Source organism: Leptosomus discolor, chromosome 25 (genome assembly GCF_034619465.1).
Source record: "Leptosomus discolor isolate bLepDis1 chromosome 25, bLepDis1.hap2, whole genome shotgun sequence".
Taxonomy (NCBI): Eukaryota; Metazoa; Chordata; class Aves; order Leptosomiformes; family Leptosomidae; genus Leptosomus; species Leptosomus discolor.
The window spans coordinates 7,828,512-7,850,397 of record NC_141415.1 but is presented as its reverse complement, the minus strand read 5'-3'; the positions used below and the strand labels follow the sequence as shown (position 1 = coordinate 7,850,397).

The 21,886-nt window shown below is 54.1% G+C and overlaps 1 protein-coding gene across 1 annotated transcript; it reads left to right on the top strand.

Annotated features, from left to right (window-relative positions):
* Positions 1–78: 78 nt before the first annotated feature.
* Positions 79–19,793, top strand: DNAJC7 (DnaJ heat shock protein family (Hsp40) member C7). The gene is made up of 14 exons (XM_086477893.1): positions 79–184; positions 9,934–10,022; positions 10,552–10,676; positions 10,771–10,884; positions 11,466–11,540; positions 12,978–13,096; positions 13,453–13,606; positions 14,395–14,559; positions 15,622–15,713; positions 16,859–16,932; positions 17,507–17,653; positions 17,944–18,096; positions 18,633–18,695; positions 19,500–19,793. The coding sequence occupies exons 1-14, from the start codon at positions 102–104 to the stop codon at positions 19,535–19,537; spliced, it is 1,491 nt and encodes a 496-aa protein (XP_086334019.1). The 5' UTR covers positions 79–101; the 3' UTR covers positions 19,538–19,793.
* Positions 19,794–21,886: the final 2,093 nt, after the last annotated feature.

The window sequence follows — 21,886 nt, the reverse complement described above, 5'->3', positions numbered from 1 at the left end:
GCCCGCGCGCGCCGCCGTCCGTGTCAGAGGAAGCCCCGCCCCTTCCGGTGCGGAGCCCGCCCCCGCCCCGCCGCTCATTCCCAGCCCGGCCCGGCGGTAAGATGGCGGCGGCGGCCGAGTGCGATGTGATCATGGCGGCGCCCGAGGGAGCCGGCGAGCCCGAGAACGAGGAGGAGACGCGGAGGTAGAGCGGCTGCCGCGGGCCAGCCTCGCCCCGCCGGGCGGGGGAGCGGGCGGCCGGTGTCCCTCCCGGCGGGCGGGGCGGGGCCGGGCTCCCTGGGCCGAGGCCCGGCGGGCGGGTAAGGCTGGGGGAGCCGGTAGCGGCCCTGAGCTGCGGGAGGGGGCCGGGCCGGCGGGTCCCGGGGCCTCGGTGCGGGGGAGCCGCAGGTGCTTGGCCGGCCCTTCCCGCGGGGGTCGGTACCGGGGGCCGGCGGGCGGGCGGGGCCCGGCGGGCTGCGAGCGGCGGGGCTCGGTGGGCGCCGGGGGCCGGCACGTCCCGGCCGAAGGGGCGCGGGGCAGGGCAGGGTGCGCCCCTGGGGGCTCCGGCAGGTCCCTGCCCGGGGCAGGCCCCGAGGGCAAAAGGCTTTCTCCGCGCCGAGCCTCCTCCCGCGGGGCAGCGCTGGCTGCTGCCGCCCGGGGCTCCGCAGCGAGGGCCCGCGGTCCCGCCCGGGGCTGGGACCCGCCACACGCGGTGCGGGGCTGCGCCTGCTGCCGGGGGACGCTTTATTTTGGGATGTCTTGGCTGCGGGTCCCGCGTGGGAGCTCATGGCCTCCGCGTGTACCGGGATTAGGACGTACATCCTGAGGTGGAGCCGGGCCGTCTTCAGGCGTTTAGAGTTGGAGCGTCCCAGAAATACAATTAACGTCCTCTCTGTCTCGAGGCCGCACGGGCTGGTGTCTGAAGAGAGCTTTCTCCATTGCTGAGGACGAGGAGGGTAAACTGTGGCATAGAAGGGAACCTCCAAACGCATAGATTTGAGCGCTCTTCGCTTCTCCATCGTACTAAATCCCCTTGTCCCTGGTGCCATTTGAAATCTGTACACAGCAATTTCTCCTCTTCCCTGCCTTGCTGTGGCTAATGGGGAAAATCTCAGCTGCAGGCAAAGGTTTGGGCAGAGTCCTGCTCTGGAGGTGTTGTGTAACTTCAGGTCCCAGTAACTGGTTTGTTTCTGAAGCGGTCTGGTGCACCATGCCCAGGGGAGCAGACAGCGTCATTGGGTGGCTGGGGGTGCTGGGAATTCCAACCTTACTTGCCCGTTTTCTTCTCAAGAGCCAGCGAGCTGGTTCCCAGCAGCAGCTGAGCATTGCAGGCTCTGCAGGCAGTGACATGGGAAGGTCCGATGTCAGGGAAACTCCGCTGGTTCTGCAGCATCTAACGCTGGCAGTTGGTTTTCTCCTGGGGAACCGGGGAGGAGAGAACTATTTCTGTAGGAGGTGAGGCAATTGCTCTAGAAAATTATTCAGTGGATGGAATTAAAAGGAGGAAAGTGGCCTCTGAGGAACAGCATTTTCAAAACAATATTGATGGCCTGAGGTGTTTTGTGCCGCATTTACTGTCAGAAATTGAAGGCTTCGGGAGCCGCTGGGAAGGAGCTGCTTCCTGGTGATGTCATTCTAAGGAGTTAAATTAGATGTTGCTGAAGAGGCACCTGGATGTTGTGCCTACAGTTCCCACAAATTGCATGGCCTGTCGTGTTGGGAAAGCCCTGCTCGTGGGTAAGTCATTCCTTCCCTTGGGCTAATTAAATGAGCTGTTTGGAGTGGTAAAAATACCCAAATGTAAAAACGATGCCGAAGGCACAGTTGTCTTCCCATCGTGACCTCTAACGTTACCCTTCCTTCCGCCTTCCCCAGTTTCATCGCAGGAGCGATGGGCCCGGGAAACCGGTCGTGAACAGGATGATCTTGGGAAGAGCTGGGCAGGTGCAGAAGTAAAAGAATTCGTGGGCAGTGCTGGGTCCTCGCCCTGCTCCGAGGGGAGGGCTCGGCTGTGAAGAACAGAGGCTGTCTCACACACCTGGGTCTTTCTTGGTGTCGTGAGGCCAGGGCCATAGCTCGTGGTTATTGACCATGCAGTGCTTTTGTGGGGTGCTCTGCCGGTCTTTCCTTCTGTGGTGGTGTTGGGATAGGAGTCCTTTATCTTGCTAAAAGAGAAGTGTGTGGGTAGGAGATGATTTTTCTACTTCCAGTTATTCTTTTTGCTCGCTCAGAAGGTGCAGGCCCTACACACTCGTGCCTTTCTGCCAGCCGGGGCAGATTTTGTTGGGGTCCTGTGCATCTCCCTCTTCTCTGCTTTGGCTCTTCCTGGCTTGTATCAGCTGCCTGACTTCTGTGGCTCAGCTGATCGGATGTAAATGGGGGTGATAGTCACTGGATTGGGGAGAGTAGTTGGAGGCTTAATTAGGTGCTTAATGTTTGTAAAACGTCTCGAGCCGCGTAAGGGCTGTGCAGGCCCTGCACGTTAACGGGCACGCACAGACGGACACCTGAACCTGATTTAGTGCCGCCTTTATGATGTGCTGTGCTAGCTTCCATAAAAACCAGCAACAGTAAGTGAAAACCTTTTCTCAATCGTCGCTGTAAGTCAGCGTTAAGGGTTTCATGTTCTGTGCTCCTGTTTGGGAATTGCAGTACAAGAAGATACAGATGCTTTGCTGAGGACTGCCCTGTGTCTGAATGCATGATTCTGTTCTCTGGCTTAATCAAAATGGGGAAACTAGCAGAAGTGGAGGTCTGTTTCAGAATGATTGTAACTAACGCGCTGGAAGAGCTGAAAACACGACCAGCAGCTCGCTCACAGGTTGTTCAAGGGACAGGAACAGAGTGTGGTCACAGGGTAATTGTTGTCGGCTGCTGCATAAACTGTGGGGGCCCTTATGGAAGGGGGTTGATGTAACTGCGTTCATTTTATCAGCTGGGTGGTGCTGCTGGTGGTGCCAGCGCCTCTGCTGGGGAGCAGCTGGTGGGCAGGGGTTGAGTTGTGGTGCGGTCAGGGGCTGGTCCACCCCCAAAAAGTCCCTTTTTAAAATTAATTTTAAAGGTTTCTAACCCACGGGGACAGTTTTTGCCTGGGCCCAGCTGGTCTGCGAGCTTGGGGTCGCTGGAGTTTTGCCAGGGAGAATTTCCTTGTCATCTTCCTGGCAGCTCTAGATTCCGTCTGATGTGCGGGCTTAAGGCTGGATCTTTCTCCTCGTTCTTCAGCACCGGAGGATGTGGAAGCCTCCGAAAAAGAAGTATCTCCAGTTGTCTGGAAAATATCATTATGAAATGATCTGCCCAGACTGTTGCCCTGACAGTGCTTTTGCTGCAGACTTCAGATGTGTTGATGCCGCAGTGGGAAATTGCAGTTAGCCCTAGTGAAGCACTGGATATTGTGCAGAAGCCAAGAAGGTTTCAGACCTTGCCTGACTTTAGGTCACTAATGAGTTCGACAGATGTTGCCTGGAGGCTGTCAGGCGTTGGTGAGTAGCAAGAGTCTTTCCACTGCTGTTTTGCATGAAATGAGTTACATCTTGGTCAGGCTTCTCCTGAGTATAAATGTTGTTACTGCATTGCTCTCGCAGGGAGTGCTGGCAGGAGTCGGCTCTAGCGTCCGCTGAAGTGTCCTGAGGAAGGTTCCACTGTTCCTGCTCTGCTTCTAAATGGGCACTTGAGTTCCCCAGGCTGTACATCCCGCCTAGTTTACCAGTCTGTAACTGGTTTATGACCTTAAAATACAAGGAGCAGCAGAAGCTGCTCGCACAGTTGTTTGCTCCCCCACAGAGTTGCAGGGTATTTACACGCTCCGAATCAGGTGGTCGCTTTACACAATATATGGAGATGGTCGGTACCTGCAATCCCAGGTGCCGCCTTCAAGGGGAGACGTGCTTTCCTCGGGTGAAGCGTGTGGTAGGTGCAGTTGTTTCACCGTGTAAATCTTACAGCTGGCTGGCTTCCTTCGTGGAGGCCTCTGTGGAAAACAGCAGTCGCTAGCTGAATCTAGGCCCTTCTGTGGGTTTTCGCGACAGCTACGACGTGACCCTGCCAGAACCGATGGGGCCGTGGCTGTGAATTCGGTTAATGCCGAGCGCGGGGGGTTACATAACGGCGCCGTTCAAGTTCGGGGCTCGCCTGGCTGGTTGCACCGGGGCCTGCGGCAGAGGTTGGGTTCTTTTCCGGGAGCTCTCGTGGCGTGTTTGGGTTCTTGCAGCTTTGGTCTTCCATGTTCGAGTTTGTCCTCGGGTGTTGGGAATATTTGGGGGGCGGTGTAGAGGATAGCGTGGGCGTTCTGTGCGCCTTCTGGATGAAATGTCAGTTGTGTTGCTGTTCTCTGCTCTTGTGAGAGAGCTGAGACAGACCTTTGCTGTGTCGGTTGGCAAGTGTTTAGACTATCCCTGCAGATACTTGCACGTACGGGATCAAGATTCCCCAGTTTTGGGGCATGCCGTGGGTGAATGTCGTCCTTTCCGTCGCTGTGTTGCAGCCGGTAGCAAACCCCCTCCTTGTGCAGCGGGGGGTGCTGATGTGCAGAGCAATGAGTCGCGGGTGTCCTGTTCTGCTCCGGGTTCGGTTTGGTCTCTGCTGCACCAGGGTCGCCGTGGCGCTGCCTGGCTGCAGAGGCTGATCGCGGCGTGTCCCCTATGGCGTCGTGGTGTTTGCCGCACCAGGGGCGGAAAACACAGGCAGTGCTGATGGGAGATGAGGGAGAGGCAGAGAGAGAGATTCCCTTCGCTCTGAATCCTCACTGAGCGTAAAACCTGACCTGGACAGAGGGTCTCTGCAGCGTACGGGGGAGCATACCCTGTTTGTCTCTGTGGCCCATGTAGTGTTTGGCTTCTCTTCTGAAGAGCCCTGAAAGGAGGGAGGGGAGAGTGTTGTATGTCCAGTGGCAAACGTGACAGCTAATTTTAAGCTCTAGACATCTGCCCGCTGTAAACTGGATTGAGATCACCAAACTTATTTTACCCCAGCAGCTGAGTAACATCTGACAGCTGAGAATCCGGGCTGGATTTCGACCAACAAAAGTGCCGGATAAAGGCACCATATCCTATTAAAGAAGAAATCTCTGCAGGAGTTGATCAGTAAAGCAAAGGTGCGTTCCTTTTGTCAGAGCATCTCAAAAAATATTGCTTGGCCAGGAGAGGATTTGGGAGCCTTCCTTAAATCCTAGCTATTTTAGGGTTTTGTCACTGTTTCGTAATGGAGGCAGGAAATGAAGTGGGAGTGAGGGTCAAGAGAGCTGAGAGGGAGCAAGTCTGCCACCTGCTTAAATGCTGAATTTCTGTAGCTGGGCGCCGTTGCTTTGAGCGTGTCCCTGGGCGCCCAGGGTCTGTGCCAGCCCATCTGGACCCGGGGGGTGCTGTTTACAGATCCCCAAAATTTCCGGCGGCTCAAGGCGAGGTGCGTCGCGAGGTGGGTCTGCACGTGTCTCGTTGGGAGCTGGAGCAGGAGGGTGGAAGCCACGCTCGGCGCTCGAGCGGGGGCAGCGTGTGGAAGCTCTGAGGAGGAGGCAGAAGTTGTTAGGCAGACGTGGGATTGTGTCGCTGGTGCGCGGGATGGTGCTTCTCATAGCTCTGCTGTTCTGGGAGCGAGCAGGGGCTGAGCTCTCAGCAGGGCACGGGGAATAGAAAGAGCCTTGTCATGGTTCCCTCTCCCCCCAGGCAGGCAGCGAGCTCCTCGCGCTGCGGCCTCTGGGCCCCTGGCTGCGCGAGGGGAGCCGCGGAGCGCACGGCTGCTGCTTGGCTTGGTGGCAGGTCCTTTGAGGTGAAGAATTCGGGGTCCTGACAGATGTTATAAAGGAGAAGAAAAACCAAGGACTAGGTTGCAGGGAGAGAGATGCTCCAGACAGTTCCCTCCTTGTGAGCCTGTGGTGCAGCCAAGCACTGAAAGACAAGCTTCTCCCTGAGCTCCTTGGTGCAACTCTTCCCTGTCTTCTGTGTCCAGCGTGGAGAGGCCCTGAGAAGACACTAACCCCCCCTCACAAAGCAGTCCTTTCAGCCTGGGTCGTATTTTTAGCAAAGCACGATTCTTCTTCAGTTTCTAAAGTAGCAAGTGGGGAATGCAGCCTACATCAGTGCGGGATGCAGAATGATCTCATTCAGGCTGCAGCATCTGTTTGGATTGAAACAATTACCAGTGATATCAGGAGATCTGCATTTTTTCTTGTTATAGCTGGAGACCGTGGTAAACAAGAACTGTTTTCTCTGTGTGCTTTCTGTGTCAGACTGGGGAGGGATGCTTCTGTGCGCTGGCCAGGGTCTCAGACCACGAGCCTTGCATTTCCAGCAACTGTCTTTGCCTTTGTGCTTTGGAGGCAATTTGCTTTTTCTTTCACAGTCTTTGGTCATTGTTCAGCCACGTGAGCAGCAGAAACACCGGTGTATACTTCCTTTCTGCTGGTGTTAGCTGAGATTCTGTGACTTGTTTGTGTATCAGTCTGTGTTAAAGTAAATGCTTCAAAGGGAAATAGACCAATAAAAAACCAGCAGAAAACATGAATTCCCGTGTTTTCTTTAGCGTCTCAGAATACCGGTGCTTTGCAAAAGTCGGGTTTGCCCTGTATCTGTTTTCTTTCTCCCGTTTTCCCAGCTCTCCCCAGCAGTTTGCTGGCAGACAGGGTGCTCTGGCACCCAGCCCTTTAGCTGTGCCTGTTAGACGATGCTTCCTCATAACATGACAGGTGAAATTGCTGAAAGACTTGTGAATCAGGGACCGGTTTGCTAAGCAGGTTATGAGGGCTCAGATGAGTTCTGCCGTTAATACTGTTCGCTCTTTTCTTTAGGCTAAACAACAGAGAGCTTCTGAGGGCAGGAACTTTAATAGGATCTGTGATTTTTCTTTGCCCTTTATGATTACAGAAACAAAAGAATAAAGTTTTGGTTAAGCTACTTCCTGCCAAAATTCCGCAAGTGCAGCATTGCTGGGTAGTTTTTCCACTGTGTTTTGAACGTTTGAGCGGTAATGTTCAAAAAAGGCGGTTGTGTCCGGACACACTTTTAATCGTGCGGAGTGGGAGCCCTGCCGCCTGTGCCCGGGTGCGCCCAGCAGGCACACGGCCGTCTCTGGATCTTGCGGCCCTCGGGCAGGGGCGCGCGGCGGGGCGCTGGCGCTGAGGAAGAGGGAGGCTGCGCAACCGGCACCTGCCTTGGGCACGGTGGCGGGGAGGCCGGGGCGGAGGAGGGACGGCAGTTTCCCATCTCAGATGGGCGAGTTCATCGTTTCCCGGAACGGGAGCGGGTGCAGCGGGGATGGACTGAACCCGGGAGCCGTGACAAGACCCTTCCGAGGCCCTGGGGCGCGGGCGCCAGCCCATCGCGCTTGTTCTCCTTGTTCCCCGTGAACGCAGCGGGGCGGTTGGGTGCGCTTTCCGTCGCTGGGCTGCGGCAGGGCTGCGCCCGGTCCGTTGCCGGAGCGGAGCTGGTGGCAAAAGCGCAAACTGAAAGCGGGGAGCGCCCGCGTCAGCTGCAGCTCCCCGGGGCCATTGTTCGGCAGCTGGCCGGGCCGCGCGGCTCGGCGCAAACAACCCTTTGCATGAGGCGGTTGTGTGGGAAGGGCCAATGGCGAGCCCGAGCGAGGTGACAAACATGTGAACTCGACACAATCCCCTTTGTTCTTTCCCTGGCAGGGCGGCTGAACGTTGCTCTCGTTCGCTGGGGGGGGGGGGGTCTCTCCTCCTCGCGCCAGCTCCTGCGCTGCCTGTGCCGCGACGTGCCCCGGAGGGGCTCGGGCAGCGCTGCCCCCTCGGCGAGGGCGCCGCGGCTTGAGTTTGCTCTGTCCTGGGCCAGCAGCTTCCAGGAGATCAACGCGTTTCTTGCGTCAGGACCTGATCTCTCGGTGCTGCCAAAGTAAAAACGTGAAGCGGTGGCCGACCCTCCCCAAGTCTGCTCTGCCCCCTCGGGGCTTGGCCGCCCGCTAAAACGCAGGACGAGTCAGCAGTCCTCCCTCCAGTTTGGTTTGTGTGCTGAAAGAGGCTTCTCCCTGCGGTACTTCCTAGTGGTCCCTCCTCTATAGCAGCAGCCCCTTTTCCACGCTGTGGATGTGTTGCAGCTGCAGCCTCCAGTGAAGACAGTCGGCTTCTGTCCCGTTACCTTTGTTAAGAGTGTGATTCGTGAAAGACAAAAGTCTTTGCATTCTCTGGGACAAACCCAGCCCTGTACCATGCCCAAAGCTGCACCTAATTTTTGAGAATTTTGTAATGGTGCACAGAAATAAAGAAGTGGGTCACTTGCATTGCACTTTCTGCGATAGATGAGCCTAAATTTTTACGGGTAAAGATTATCTCTGTGTTTGTAGTACCTGGTAGACTGAAGACTGGCTCTGACTCAGGCCAGACACAGACATAAAGCTCCTCAGCCCCGAGAGCTGTTGAACTGTTGAGCTGTGCCTGCTCTGGAGCTGGATGGAGGTATTTGTAGGCAGGGCAGAAAGTCCTGTGACTGTTTGCTCTCCAGTCCAGTGATCTTGGATTTGGCTTGGTTTTATTTATTTACCTTGGGCTTTCCCGCAGCAAGTGGTGCGAAAAGACACCTTCACTTCTGGGCCCTTCTTTCAAGGGAATGCTGAAGCCCAGCAGTTGGGCACAGCCTGGGAGTGACCCGTGTTTGAGCCTCTGCAAGTGCCCCTCTGCTCTGGCAGGCTGGGGGGTCACCCAGCTGTTTTAGCTTCCACGGCTTCTGCTGCGTTGCTTCAGCAAAGGCTCTGCTCAGGTCAGCCGGTAGCCGTCCCAGAGGAGTTCGGTGACCTGCGGTAGCCGATTGCACCGCTTGCGATACGGTCATTGCCCCTGGGCAGGTGATCCCCGTGGCCGGGCTGCTCTAGCAGAAGATGGCTGGTGGCTGAAGGAGAGAGTCGCTGGGGCTCGTCGATATGCTGGCCGTGTCCCTGGTGGGGCATGAAGGATGGAGTCTGAGCTGGTCTTTGTTCTGATGCTTAGAATTTGTCTTTGTCTGGGGCCAGAGTTCTGGTTGTGCAAGTGCTCTGGAGAGTGAACAAACCGTGTCTGTCTCTGGCTACAGCAGTGAAGTCCCAAAAGCACGATGTGAGTCTTGACTGCCGCATCTTAGAGTGGGGTGATGCTTCTCTTGAGTTGACCTCATTGTTGTTACATGTTGAACAGTCTGAGAGGGGAAGCAAGTGAACTAAATTACTGAATTTAATTCTGTGAGGCTGAATTAAACTTCAACACCACGGCACAAGTTCCCTCTCTGTCTGCTTATCTAAAATGGTGAAGGTAGATGGAGGAGAGAGAAGGATTTCATTTCCTTCAAGGGAAACTTTGCTTTCGAGAGTTTAAGGGATGCTGCTTTAAACCATATGTTGTGTGTTTTTAGATGTCCTAAAGTGTCTGTGCAAATGCTTGCTCTCGAGCGTGAGGACTATTTCTGGACCTGTTGCCAAGGCAGTGCCAAGCTTCTACTTGAGGCTTGCACCCTTATTTCTCTTCGGTTTAGCTGTCTTTTGAATGTAGGAATTGTTCTTGGCCCTCTTGCTTAAGTACGTGGGACTGCCGCTGAAAGATAGCCAGCACTCTGTTTCTTGACTTCAGTGGCTGCTGAGTTATGCAGCACCTCGCAGGAGCAGGCTGGTTCGGTAACCGCGTACAGCGGGGTTTTGCTGGGCTCGAAGAAGCCAGAGCACCGGAGACTGAAGGGAGGGCACTCAGGGTGGCTTTAGTCTGCTGTTGCATTCCTGTAGTACTCGGCTGGGTGACAGCCCTGAGTATCCCTGTTGGTGGCCCTGGTGAAGTGATGAGGTATCTGAGAGCCAGCAGGACACGAGGGGCCCGGCTTTCTCCTGGGCCGTGTGTACAGAGGAGACCTCACAGCAAACAGCGGCAAGTGTTTTGGAGCCCTGAAGAGTTGCACTAAGGTTGCTTGGAGATCGAGTGCTCGGTCGTGGTAGAATCTGTTCTGGTGCTCGATTCCTCTGAAAATGTGGTGTTTTGCTTCCTTTCAGAGAAGCAGAATCGTTCAAGGAACAAGGAAACGCATACTATGCCAAGAAAGATTACAATGAAGCGTACAACTATTACACAAAAGCCATAGGTGAGAACTGTTTATGATAATATTACTCTTTGCTGAATACCATGTCTAAAAATCAGTGCTGGTTATTGATTTAAAATATACCAGCAGGGTTTCTAACACCACACGCTGGAGGAAAACTCTTCGCCTGCTTTAATTGCCTTGTGAAATCTCACCAGATTGGTAATGCAAGTCAGTGCCAGCGTGGGTGATGGCAGCAGTTCTTTATTTCTCCTCCAGCCAAGATAGTCATCACACGAAACCCATCCAGCTTTCCCTCTAATGCAGGGTCAGCAGTGCTGCCAGGCTGAACACCACAGACTTGTGTCCTATATGATTTTACTCCTCTGTGTAGCGTGGGAAGCAGCAGTTTTACACCTCGCTAGTCAAAACAGCTGCTTGACCATCATGTGTGGCCTTAAGCTGCTCAGGTGACGCTACAAATCAGGAGGGAGTGTGAGTTTTTAACCCAGCCGTGGCTTTTTGATATGTTCTACAAGTTGTGCAGCTGCTTGTGTTACACCGACAGCGAGTGCTCTTGCATCTTCTCCAGATACCTGTCCCAATAATGCCAGTTATTACGGCAACAGAGCTGCCACACTCATGATGTTGGGGAGATTCCGAGAAGCGCTGGGAGATGCTCAGCAGTCTGTCAGACTGGATGACAGCTTTGTGAGGGTACGTGAGAAGCTTCATACTTCTTATTCATGGCTCGGTGCCTCTGTGTCCACCTACAGCAGCTCTTGCGACCCCCTTCTACCTCTCTCCTCAGGGCCATCTACGGGAAGGGAAGTGCCATCTTTCCCTAGGGAATGCCATGGCTGCCAGCCGCTGCTTTCAACGAGTTTTAGAACTGGATCATAAGAACACCCAGGCACAGCAAGAGGTACGAAGTTCTCAAAATTTAAATGTCCCAGTAGATGGGGCTGTCAAAGGGAACGGGTTGGACCGGTAAGCCTTTCGCTTCGCAGCTGCGAGGTGGAATGGCGGTCGTCGTTAATAATGACGGTTTGCACGCTCTGGGGTGACGGGAAGAAGCGAGGTGCTGTCGAAGTCCCCAGGTCTGTGTTTCAGCAGACCGCCAGGTTACAGGGTTACTGCGGTGGGTGGTTGTCTCGCCTCGGCGGGAGAGCAGGGAGGCTGAGCTGGCCTTTCACCCAGCACGCCAGAGGAGAACCGGTGAATGTGGCAAGGGAGCGGGGAAAGGGGCGATGCCGTGTGCGGAAGGCTGCTGCCACCTCTGTATCTCATTCGCGGGGGTACGTTTTCCTGGGCTACCGCTTCGGTCACCTGATTTCTGACTGACTGTGACGCTGACAAAAGCGTTCATGTGATCCCCGTTATTGTTCCGTGGTCTGCAATCGTCTTTGCTCTGACACCTCGGTGACTGGCTGCTCAGATGCTGCTCGGTGGTGCTTCAGGGCAGTGACTGTCCTGCGGCACTGCCTGTGTTCTCCTGTCTTCCAGCTGAAGAACGCCAGCACTGTGCTCGAGTACGAAAAAATAGCCGAAGTGGATTTTGAGAAACGGGATTTCAGGAAGGTGAGATGAACCCTTTCCTGTAGCTTTATGAACGGACGTGCTTCACCCGGCCGGTTCAGCCAGACCCACGTCCGACTTCCCTGCGTAGCGTTAGCGGGGCCCTGATGGGAGGTGCTGTACAGCACTTGGCCATTGAAGCGGGGCTGTCCTGGAACTGGGGGATAGCTGTGACAACGGCAGAGCTCCAGCTCTCTTAGCACTGGACGAATGAAAAGTGAAGAGGGTGACTGGCTCAGGGCGAATATCCTTTAATTAAAGACAAGGAAAAAAGGCGGTCTGTCTGCCAGTGTTCTGCTGAGGGTCATGGAAGGAGGAGTGCCGATCTGCATGGGGCGTTCTCCATTACTGTTTCCAAATCTTTCTTCCCAAGGGCTGTAACAGGATGCAGCTGGTACTGGCCTGATACGACAAGAAAGGACAGCATGAAATCTGAAAGGCACCCAGCGCTTCTCCTGCAGCTGTTTCAGTTCAGTGGGTGCATGTAAGGCCCAAGTTTGGCCCAGAAAGGAGGTTGTCCAGCACATTAAGCTCGTTGTTCAGGTCACTGACTCTTAGGCTAAGCTCAAGGTTTTGGAAGGGTAAATCCCAGCTTTGTGTCACCTGGTTACGAGGAGCAGTGGGGTGTACGGTCAATCTGGATTTCACGTGTAGGAGTTGCCCTGCCTGTGTTGCATGTTCGGGGCTTTTGCATCTGTCCCTTCACTTCTCCCGTCTCACTTCGCTGGGGAGGCTTGCATGAAACGTGACCTTTGTTTCTGGAGAGCTGCTCTTGCTCCTTCCTCGCCCAGAAGCCGTTGTCTTCTCGGTCTGAAGCACAGTGCTTCCCACAGCAGGCGCTCGTGATGTCACGGGCCGGGGAAGCAGATGAACCTTGGTGGAACAATGACCCTGTTCTCGTGCAGATGTCCCCACCAGAAAGGCAGAGATGGAAAAGACCCATTAGATCACCCTGCCCGTTGCGGTCAGGCCAAGTGTAAGATCAGTCCCTGCACTGTACTTTCTTGTGGTTTGTCCAGTCCAAACCGTCTCAGATCTGTTGAATTTCTGCCCTTCCCACATGTCTTCATAGTGCAGGAAACGGGCAGAATTGTCTTCCTTGGCTTTTTCTTTAGGGCCTGCAGTTTCCCAAGAGTTAAAGGGACGGAACCTTCTACAGGTGTCCCTTGAATCTTCTGGGCAGTGCTGCGTCCTAGTGACACGGCAGGTGCCACGGACCTTTGCTCACAGAGCCCTTTAAAAGGCAAAGCAAAGAACCTGCACGTGAGGGGAAGTTTGTAAGGAGACGTGCGTCTCCAGCAGCAGCAGAGCAGGTGGCTGCCCGCTTGCCTTCCTGCTCGAAGAGGAGTGTGAGGTCTCGGGTGTGGTAACGGTGCGGCCTTTCAGCCGAGGCCTTTGGCTCTTTGCTTTGCTCACGTTGTTGGTTTTTTCTCACACCAGGTTGTGTTTTGCATGGATCGTGCTTTGGAGTTTGCTCCTGCTTGTCACCGATTCAAAATCCTCAAGGCTGAGTGTTTAGCGCTGCTGGGCCGCTACCCGGAAGCACAGTCTGTAGCAAGGTGAGCGTCTCCAGGTCTGGAGTTTGAGCAACAACTGGTGCTGTGTCCCGGCTGCCGCTTGTTTTCCGCAGCCCGGAATGAATGAGGGAATATAAAAAAGAAACAGCTCCTTGATGCAAATTGTGATGAGGAAGAGTGCCTGAAGTTCTCCCCTTTAAAGTTAATCTTGCCCAGAAACTGTTTAGACTCGGTTGATAACCAGCAGTTGTGCTGGAGCAGGTTCCTGTACGTTGGGCACATCCGTGCTGCGGAGTTGATCAAACAACCGAATGTCTCGGCGGAGGAAGAGTGCTTTTGGAGATCAGAAGGAAACCGGAACGGGGAAACATTTCATTTTTTTAATGTGTCTATTACAGTGACATCTTACGGATGGACTCAACAAATGCAGATGCGCTGTACGTCCGTGGTCTCTGCCTTTATTACGAGGACTGTATCGAGAAGGCAGTGCAGTTCTTTGTCCAGGCCCTCAGAATGGCTCCTGATCACGAGAAAGCGTGTCTTGCCTGCCGTGTAAGTTGTGGATACGGGGGGTGAGGCTGCAAAATTACCAGGATTTTTTTATTTTTTTAACCAAACACCCGACTTGGTTCTGCTGGATGGATCCTTTCTCCCTCCCTCAGTTACCATGCCCCGGGTCTCCAGCAGCAAGCAGTGTGTCAAGCCCTTCCCAAAGACAACCAGCTGCTGCTGTGGGTAAAACGGAGCTGCTGGAAGCTCTTTCTCAGAAGACTCTGATACTTTGAAGACTGCCTCCCGTTCATTCTTCTTTTTCCATGGTCAGAGATAGGAGCAATAAAACTGTCAGTCCTAAAAACTTCTGACGTCCAGATTCAGTGTTCGTGCCTGCAGGTTGACTCGCATTTCAACTAAACGCTGTTCCTTCGTGTTTCTCCTTCCCTCACTTCTACTCTGTTGTAGTTCTTTGACTGACTTTTAAAATCCGTTTACTTGTATAAGCTCTCAAAAAGTAAAATCCCATTCCTGTGTTGTTTTTTTTTTTAAATACATGCATTTGCTTCGCTGTCATGTTCTCATCTTAAATGTCAGGCAACCCTTGTTCCCGTGGAGAACGCCTGTGACTGGCACTGGCTGTTCCTTAGCGCTTCTCTTGGGGGAAAGGCAGAACGCTTCCAGCTCGCTTCAGCTGCTGTGGCCAGGCTGTCACTTTTGTATCCTGTCACGGTGTCTGAAACCAAGTTGGAACAGTTAGGATTGAGGCCCCTCCCCAGCAAAATAAGGTGCTTGGTACTCCTGAACCGCTCACCTAATGTTCTTATCCAGGGTTTGTTTTCTTTCAGAATGCCAAAGCACTTAAAGCAAAGAAGGAAGATGGGAATAAAGCGTTCAAAGAAGGAAACTACAAACTAGCATATGAACTATACACAGAGGCACTAGGAATAGATCCAAATAACATAAAAACAAATGCCAAACTCTACTGCAACCGGGGGACGGTTAATTCAAAGGTAAGGCTGGTCACCTGGCGGGCAGTGTGTCATCACGGGCCTCACCACCTCGTTTACAACCTGCAAATCAGTTATGTGGGAAGGCACAGGCTCCTCTGGCTGCTGGGGCAGCGGGATCTGCCCGGTGCTGCAGGCGGTGTTTCAGGTTTTGTACTTGCACAATGACTGGATCTGTTCCAAAGAGCCGATGAAGCCAACTCCTGAAGGAACGAAACTCAGATACTTGGGCTGCCCAGAGTGGGAGGGAGAAGAGGAATGTAGTTTAGTCTTACCTTAATCAGCGTAAAGGCATCCTTATTTGTTTCCTTCCTGGTCACGAGGAGATTATTTTTTTTTCCTTACTTTTCTTGTAGATCATCCATCCTGCTTTGGGTTTTGATCTAGAAAAAATTATGGTCTGATTTTAGAACCCAGGACACGTTTTCCAGGTTCACTGGTGCATTTTGGTCATGCGCCATGCAGAGCAGCAGTCAGTCCTGGGATAGTGCCTCCAGTTTCCACCCTGCATTTCCCCTGGGCATGTGTCCTCCTCCGCTGTCTCTGTGTGTCGATGCCTGCCCTGCCGGCCTCCGGGCTTCTCAACATCCCCCCCTTCCTCAAGAGACAGAGGCTGTTCTCAAAACCTGGGAGGTGGGATGAGCTGGAGACAACAGTAATGGATATTTTATGTGGCTGTTTGTGTCTGAAAACAAACAATGCTTTTTTAAAAAAATCCATTTAAATATTTGAAAGTTTCTTTTCGTGTCTGGGAGTTAGCCTGGACACAGGATAACTTGGTTTTCAGATCACTCTCAGGAAGATCCTTGTTTCCGAGTGCACTTCTTAAAGAGAAGCACCACATAGTTCTACCGCTCCAGTAGCCAAGCTTCTGTTTTCCCGAGGGAGCAATGAACAAAACTCTGTGGTTTTGGGGGATGGGAAAATTTTTTCTAGATGCAGACACAGACAAGAGTGAGATTCTTCCAAGATTCTTTACACCTTTCGTTTGCCTAAAATCATAATGATACTTACCAGAATGTGTTCTCTGATTGGGATTGACTTAACTCCTGTCTGACCTTGTAGCTTAGGAAACTTGAAGAAGCAATAGATGACTGCACGAATGCGGTAAAACTGGATGACACGTATATCAAAGCCTACCTGAGGAGAGCACAGTGGTGAGTAGACCTTCGTAATGGACATTGTGAGCAGGTTTGTGGGGAGGAACCTCCTCCCGGCAGCACTGAGGGACAGGGGGACCAAACCTGAAGCTTAACTGAATGAAAAGCTCTGTCTCACAGGGCCCTGAATTTATTCCTCTTCCTTGTGCTGACGAGGAGACGGGGGAAGCTCTGTGTAGTCTGTCCTGCCTGCGGGTCTGGGACTGCCTGTTGGTTCTGTTCAGGCAGGATTTGGTCTAAAGCTTGGCTCGTGTCCGTGGACTAACGTGAGACCTTCCGTCCCAGAGAGCCTCTCTCTTAAGCTGTTTCGGGAGGGCTGCGGTGGGCGAGAGCCTTACCCCGGCAGAGCGGTGCAGGCTGCCAGCCCCCGGCACTTTGGGGCGGGATCCCTGCGTCCAGGCGGGGACTGCGCGTCCCGCAGCCGCGGGGGGAGCTCGGCGAGGCTGAGCGTTGTGCGAAGGACGTGCGAGTCTGTGGGTCCCCTTTGTAACGGGGCAGCAACCAGGGCAGTAGTCAGCTCTCTTCTGACTACGGATTTGCTTGCTACTTTCTTCAGTACTGGTTATTCCCCAGTTTGTGGCAAAGCTGCCTGGCTTCTGGAGGAACCAAAACTGCTGTTGCAGCCTTCCTGTGTGCATTCATTTTAATTTACAACCTTCAGGGTTCTTCTCAAGCTCCATCTCGGTAATTACTAAATTACAGTAAGTAGTTAAGACGTGAGTAAGGCTGGAACGTTGACAGACGGGCACACGTCCCTCCGAGGTGCCAAGATCGTCGCTTCCAACCCGTGTTGCTGGTGTACAGCTCTGCACCAGCTTCCTTGAAGTCTTGCTGGCTGGTGTTAGTTCCTGCGGCTGGATAAAGTAATTACCAGATCGTTAAAGCAGAACTTGTGCTGCCAGATGGGATTGCAGTCTCTGCTTGGAGCCCGAAGCACAGGTTCCTGTGCCAGGATTTCCCACAAATATCGGGTGTCTGGGCTACCAGTCGGTCTGGCAGTGACCCTTTGTGGGTTCCCCTGATAACCGCCCTTTCTGCCGTCCCGTGCACATCTTCCCCTTAATTTGTACCCGTCCGGAAAGCTTGTACCTGCACCCCCTTTTGATGTTTCCTGTGAAATACACCGGTGTCTCTTTCCGCAGTTACATGGACACAGAACAATACGAAGATGCTGTTAGAGACTACGAAAAGGTTTATCAGACAGAAAAAACGAAAGGTGAGCATACTGGCCTGCTTTTTGTGTGCCTAAGTTTGCCTTAACTGGCAAGTTTTTTTGTGGTTGCGTTGGTTTGCCTTTTTCCCCCCGCGATATGCTCTGGTTTGTAACCTCCTGCCCCGGCAGGACGATGCTGGAGAAGTCCTCAGAACTGCTCTGAAATGCCTGTCTCGGAATCTACTTTCTCTCACAGCGCTGAACGCTCAGAAGATGATACAGCTTGTAGCTGAAGCAGTGCCCTAGGTTTGGAGTGTCTGGTGGTGGTTCTCCTGAGCCGTCATCCTGCTTTTTTAGTGGCCTGAAATGAAAGGGCCGTTGTAACCTTAGGCCTTTGGGTCAGTGTGTGGCTCTGGTTCAGTGGCGCTGAGCCGTTGCCCTGCAGCTGGGAGCAGCCTGGAGTGGGCAGGGAGGCTTTACTTGGCTCCTGGCCGCAGATCCAAGCGGGTGGGTTGCTTGTGGCACTTGAGTCCTTCAACCCGTGTCACCTCAACGCGTTGGCCTTGGTCCCCTTCTAAAGCAGGAGGCTGGGCCTGACGCTAAAGCCGCTTTCCTTTGGCGTTGCGCTTCTCTCTAGAACACAAGCAACTTCTAAAGAACGCACAGGTGGAGCTGAAAAAGAGCAAAAGGAAAGACTACTATAAAATCCTGGGGGTGGACAAAAATGCCTCTGAAGACGAGATCAAGAAGGCTTACAGGAAAAGAGCGCTAATGCATCATCCAGGTACCCACGAACGGTCTGTTACCGGAGCAAGTGGTGCTTTGCTCCCCTCGCCCCGTGCGTGTGCCCTGCCCAACCATCGCTCCGAGGCAGGAATAAATGAGGGGGGGAATTTCTGGACAAAGAGCGGTTCTGCCCCCCCAAACCCGAGACACGTGCTGTGACAGCAGCCGGGACGTGTCTGAAAACAAACAATGCTTTTTAAGAAAAAAAAAAAACCCACCCCACGTGCAGTGTTTTCCATTTACGCTAGAAAGTGAAACCCGCTTTCCTCCTCGTTTTTGTGTCCTTAGACCGACACAGCGGGGCAAGTGCGGAAGTGCAGAAGGAGGAGGAGAAGAAATTTAAGGAGGTTGGTGAAGCCTTTACCATCCTGTCGGATCCCAAGAAGAAGGCCCGCTACGACAGCGGGCAGGATCTAGAGGAGGACGGGCTGAACATGGGAGGCAAGTGTTCCTTGCGGTGTTCTACCCTGGCAGCCTTCGGAAAGATGGCACCGTTTGGAGTGGGCCTTCTCCTCTAAAGCAGGCCTCCATCTGTAGTCAAGCTGTGAATTGGCGCGGTTTGGTCTCTGGAGGCGTTTGAGCGGCAGATCTGCAGCGAGCGTTTCGAGCTGTGAGCGGTCCGGGTTACGCGGTGGGTGGGGTCCTCGCCTGAGCTGGCAGGTGATGCCTGCCGGGAGGCAGGAGTCTTCCACGGGGAGAGGAAAACAGCGTAATAGGGAGATTGGGGCTCCCCGAATGCTGCTAATCCAAAGTCCTTCGGTTGCCCCTGGGACCGCAGCTCGCTGACGACTGTTGCTTTTACCCGCTTTCCGCCGGCCAGTGGCTGCGTGGCGGCGCTCGGGCAGAGCACGGTCTGTGGAGAGCTTGGTGTCCGTTTGGGGGGCGGCTCGGGGCCCTCGGGGCAGCGGCAGTGTCTAACCTGAAAAGCGCAACTGGCGGTTTCACTTCGGCTCACAACTTCCTCTTCCTCCCTGTAGACTTTGATGCAAATAACATCTTCAAGGCCTTCTTCGGCGGGCCGGGTGGCTTCAGTTTCGAAGGTAGGTGGAAGTGTTCTGCCGGCTTTGGCACGGTAAGTACCCCAGTCAGGGGCGGGACAGCTGCGCTGCCCAGAGCGGGTGTGCTGGTCGAGAAGAGCGTTGGGCTTCTCCGCGTAGCGGAGTTTCAGAGCCTTGGGAAAGCTGTGTCTGCGCAGCACCCCGGCTGGAGGCCGGTTCTGGTTCTCTGGTGTTCAAACGCAGCAAAGCCCAGGCTTTGCCATCGACGTGGGGCGTTGCTGCTTGGGGGGAGCTGGCCCTGACTGCGTACAGCCGCTGGTGGGGGAGCAGCAGAGGGCGGTGCTCGGTCCGCCGTCCCGTCCCCCGCGTGGGCATCGCCGGCTCTCCCCTGGCTCCGTCGCGCTGCGAGTCCTCCTCCGCCCGCAGGCGCTTCGAGGTGACGGGGGCTGGGGAGCAGCGGTTGCCCCGTGTCCCTTCAAACCCGCCGTGCTGCTGCGCGCCCCTCGAGCAGGGGGGCGGCTTTGTGCAGCCCCGAGCGAGCTCTCGGCGCCGCCGCTGTCGCCGCACCCGCAGGGAAGCGCGTGTTCCGTGAGGCCCTTTGGGAAGTCTCACACGCTTCGTGTGCTGTTTTCCTTCCTCCTCGGGAATCTGCCTCCTTTGCCCGTGTTATCAGTGGCCCGCAGCAGAGATCAGCGGCTGGAAAGGGGCAGCGCGGATCTCGTCTCTCCTGCGGTTCAGATGGTTTTGTTTGAATCGAGTTCTGGCATCAGGCTCGGCCCGAGAGTGGTTAACAACCCTGTTGTCTTTGGATTTTGGAGTGCTAATGCCTTTCGTTTTCTTTTTCAGCTTCTGGGCCTGGAAATTTCTTTTTCCAGTTTGGCTAAAAAAAAAAACCCAACCTCCACATACCTGATCTGCTTATTTTAACCTTGAATACGGACATACCTAGACTCCTTCCTTCATCACGTCTCATTGTACTTAGAGCAGTTTCATTTTTCTCGGTTGGAGACCTCTGTTTTGTGTGCTTGTGTGTGTGAAGAGGAAACCAGCTCGGGGAGGGGAAGGCTTGTGAATTTTGTTTTATTGTTAACTTTATTAAAAAAAAAAAAAAAAATAAAGCTTTGAATCTTTTGGTCCCTCCATGCTGGCCCATACTTTCAGACTGTTCCTGCTCCTCAGCAGCGAGGATTTCCCTGAAGTCCTCCCGGAATCTGAACGTGTCAGAGGGTGAAGTAATCTCCCATTTTGTTTTGGTTGGCTCCGAAGTGCAGTATGGCAGCATGGCCAGGGTTTGTAGTAACTTGTAAGTTATCTTCATCTTCTGAAAATATTGCCAAGATTCAATCAAGTGTGATACAGTCGCATTTTACCTGCCAGCTGTCTTTTTTTTCTGGTTTTTTTTTTTTCTTTTTTTTTTGCCATGGTTCTACCAGAACAGTACACTTGGGCATTAACTTGAATGATAACGTGTGAGCTTGACGGTTTTGTGTCGGAGAAATGCTTCTTTGGGTTTAAAAGAGCAGCTTCTGTGAGAATTCCTTGTGATGCAGCTAGAATGAAGGGCTGTGTGTTTCCACGCCAAGAATTGTCCTGTTTAAGGGAATGTTGAATCTGCTCTGGGCTGACGTTCTTCACCGTACTTTTTTTTGATTAATCCACTTGAACATTTAATCTTTGTGCTGGAACTTGATTTTTGTTGAGCTTGATGTTTGATTTTGTGTTACTGATCCGTCACGCGGATGAGCTCTCTCGAGCTCTGCAGAAATGCAAAGTAAAATTCAGGTTAATAGCTGACCACGGCGACGGCGCGCGAGCCGCGGCGCTTACGGGGACTGCACAGTGCGTTCGGCTGGGCCGGGAGTTTTCAGCTCAAAGTCGTTTCCTGGTCCAGAGAAGCAAGAAAATGCAAAGTCAAACTCTGAACTGAGCCTGTCGCTTGCTTCTCTCGCGCCGTGTCAGGACGAGGGCTGGAGGGACGAGCCCTCGGTTGGAACCGGGTTTGCCTCGGTGGTGCTGCCGTGACCGCGAGCGCTGTCTGGCCCTTCCCGTAAGCGTGGGGCGACAGGAAGGTCCCAGCTGGGAGAGGGCTCTGCTCCCCCAGCTCTCCCCTTGGCTCCGGAGAGCGAAGAGCCTCTGACTGGGGGTGTTGGTCAGGGGGGATCCTGGCTGTGGAGCGGCTCGGGGCCGGCTCGGAGCAGGGGCGAGCGAGCGCCCGTGGGTCCCGGGCACAAGCTGGGTGGCGTCCCGGCAGCGTCGCCGTGTCCGGAGCGTGTCGCCCTGCCCTGCGGCAGCGCGGTGACACTTGGAGGTGAATTGTGCTTGGCTGAGGCCGCGGGTGCTCGTCTGAGCCCAGCGGGACTTCCCCGGAGCGCCCCGCGCCGACTCGCTGCGATGGACCTCGCTGCAGGAGCAAAAACCGCCGGGAATTCCCCGCACGGAACGATCACTTGGAATGCCAACGTCTCCGTCTTCCTTCCTCCCGAGGGCTGCGCCTGTCCCGGTCCGCGGGGCAGTTCCCAGCAGTCGCAATAGTGTCGTGGTGCTGCCGCCGCCGAGCGCTGCAGCCCCTTGGCTGAGTTGTGTCAGAGTTTTGACAATCTGCTTCGTAGAGGGAAGATTTAAGGGCTTAAATTCCAGTACTGCAGAATAAAGAAAGGATTTTATAACTTGCTTGAAAGTCAGCTTTTAAAATGAGCCGATGTCGAGTAGTATTTCCAAAACCAGACGCTCCGGCTTCTGTTCCAGCTTCCTTCGCACAAGTGTGACGTGATGGACTTACCTGGATTGCACCGAGAGCGAAATACGGTCCCAGCATCTTCAGACTCTGGAGTGGTAAATACTGGGGGAACTGGAACACCCGTCTATGCACATTGACACTTCTCCGGTGCTCGTGGCCCTTGTAAATGGGAGCTCACAGGACTCGCTGCGTGTGGCATTCTGGGTTCGTGGTGTCTTGTCCCGTGTGCGTCGACGTTACCGTGCAGCGGGACTTCTCCCAGCCCGGTATCACCAGGCAGAGACGGGTTCTGCGTCTGTCAGTGGTCTTTGTTATTGTTTCCCCCTCCCCCAGTTAGGTGCGACAGGCTTCCTTCTCTCCAGACCTTGAGTGAGGCCGTTCCCTGGAGGGCAGAGACGCAAGAGCTTTGCTGAGAGAGGAGGGGTGTGCGGCCGGTGTTTGTGAGGCTCTACCCGAGCGCACGGTGTCACGTCGCGCAGTGTTCGTGGGGCGAGTG

Excerpts from the sequence above, each read along its gene's own strand:
- DNAJC7 (XM_086477893.1), top strand. The coding sequence starts at position 102 with ATGGCGGCGGCGGCCGAGTGCGATGTGATCATGGCGGCGCCCGAGGGA. Across the intron at positions 185-9,933 it reads AACGAGGAGGAGACGCGGAG|AGAAGCAGAATCGTTCAAGG; the intron begins GTAGAGCGGCTG and ends GCTTCCTTTCAG. Across the intron at positions 15,714-16,858 it reads TACCTGAGGAGAGCACAGTG|TTACATGGACACAGAACAAT; the intron begins GTGAGTAGACCT and ends CTCTTTCCGCAG.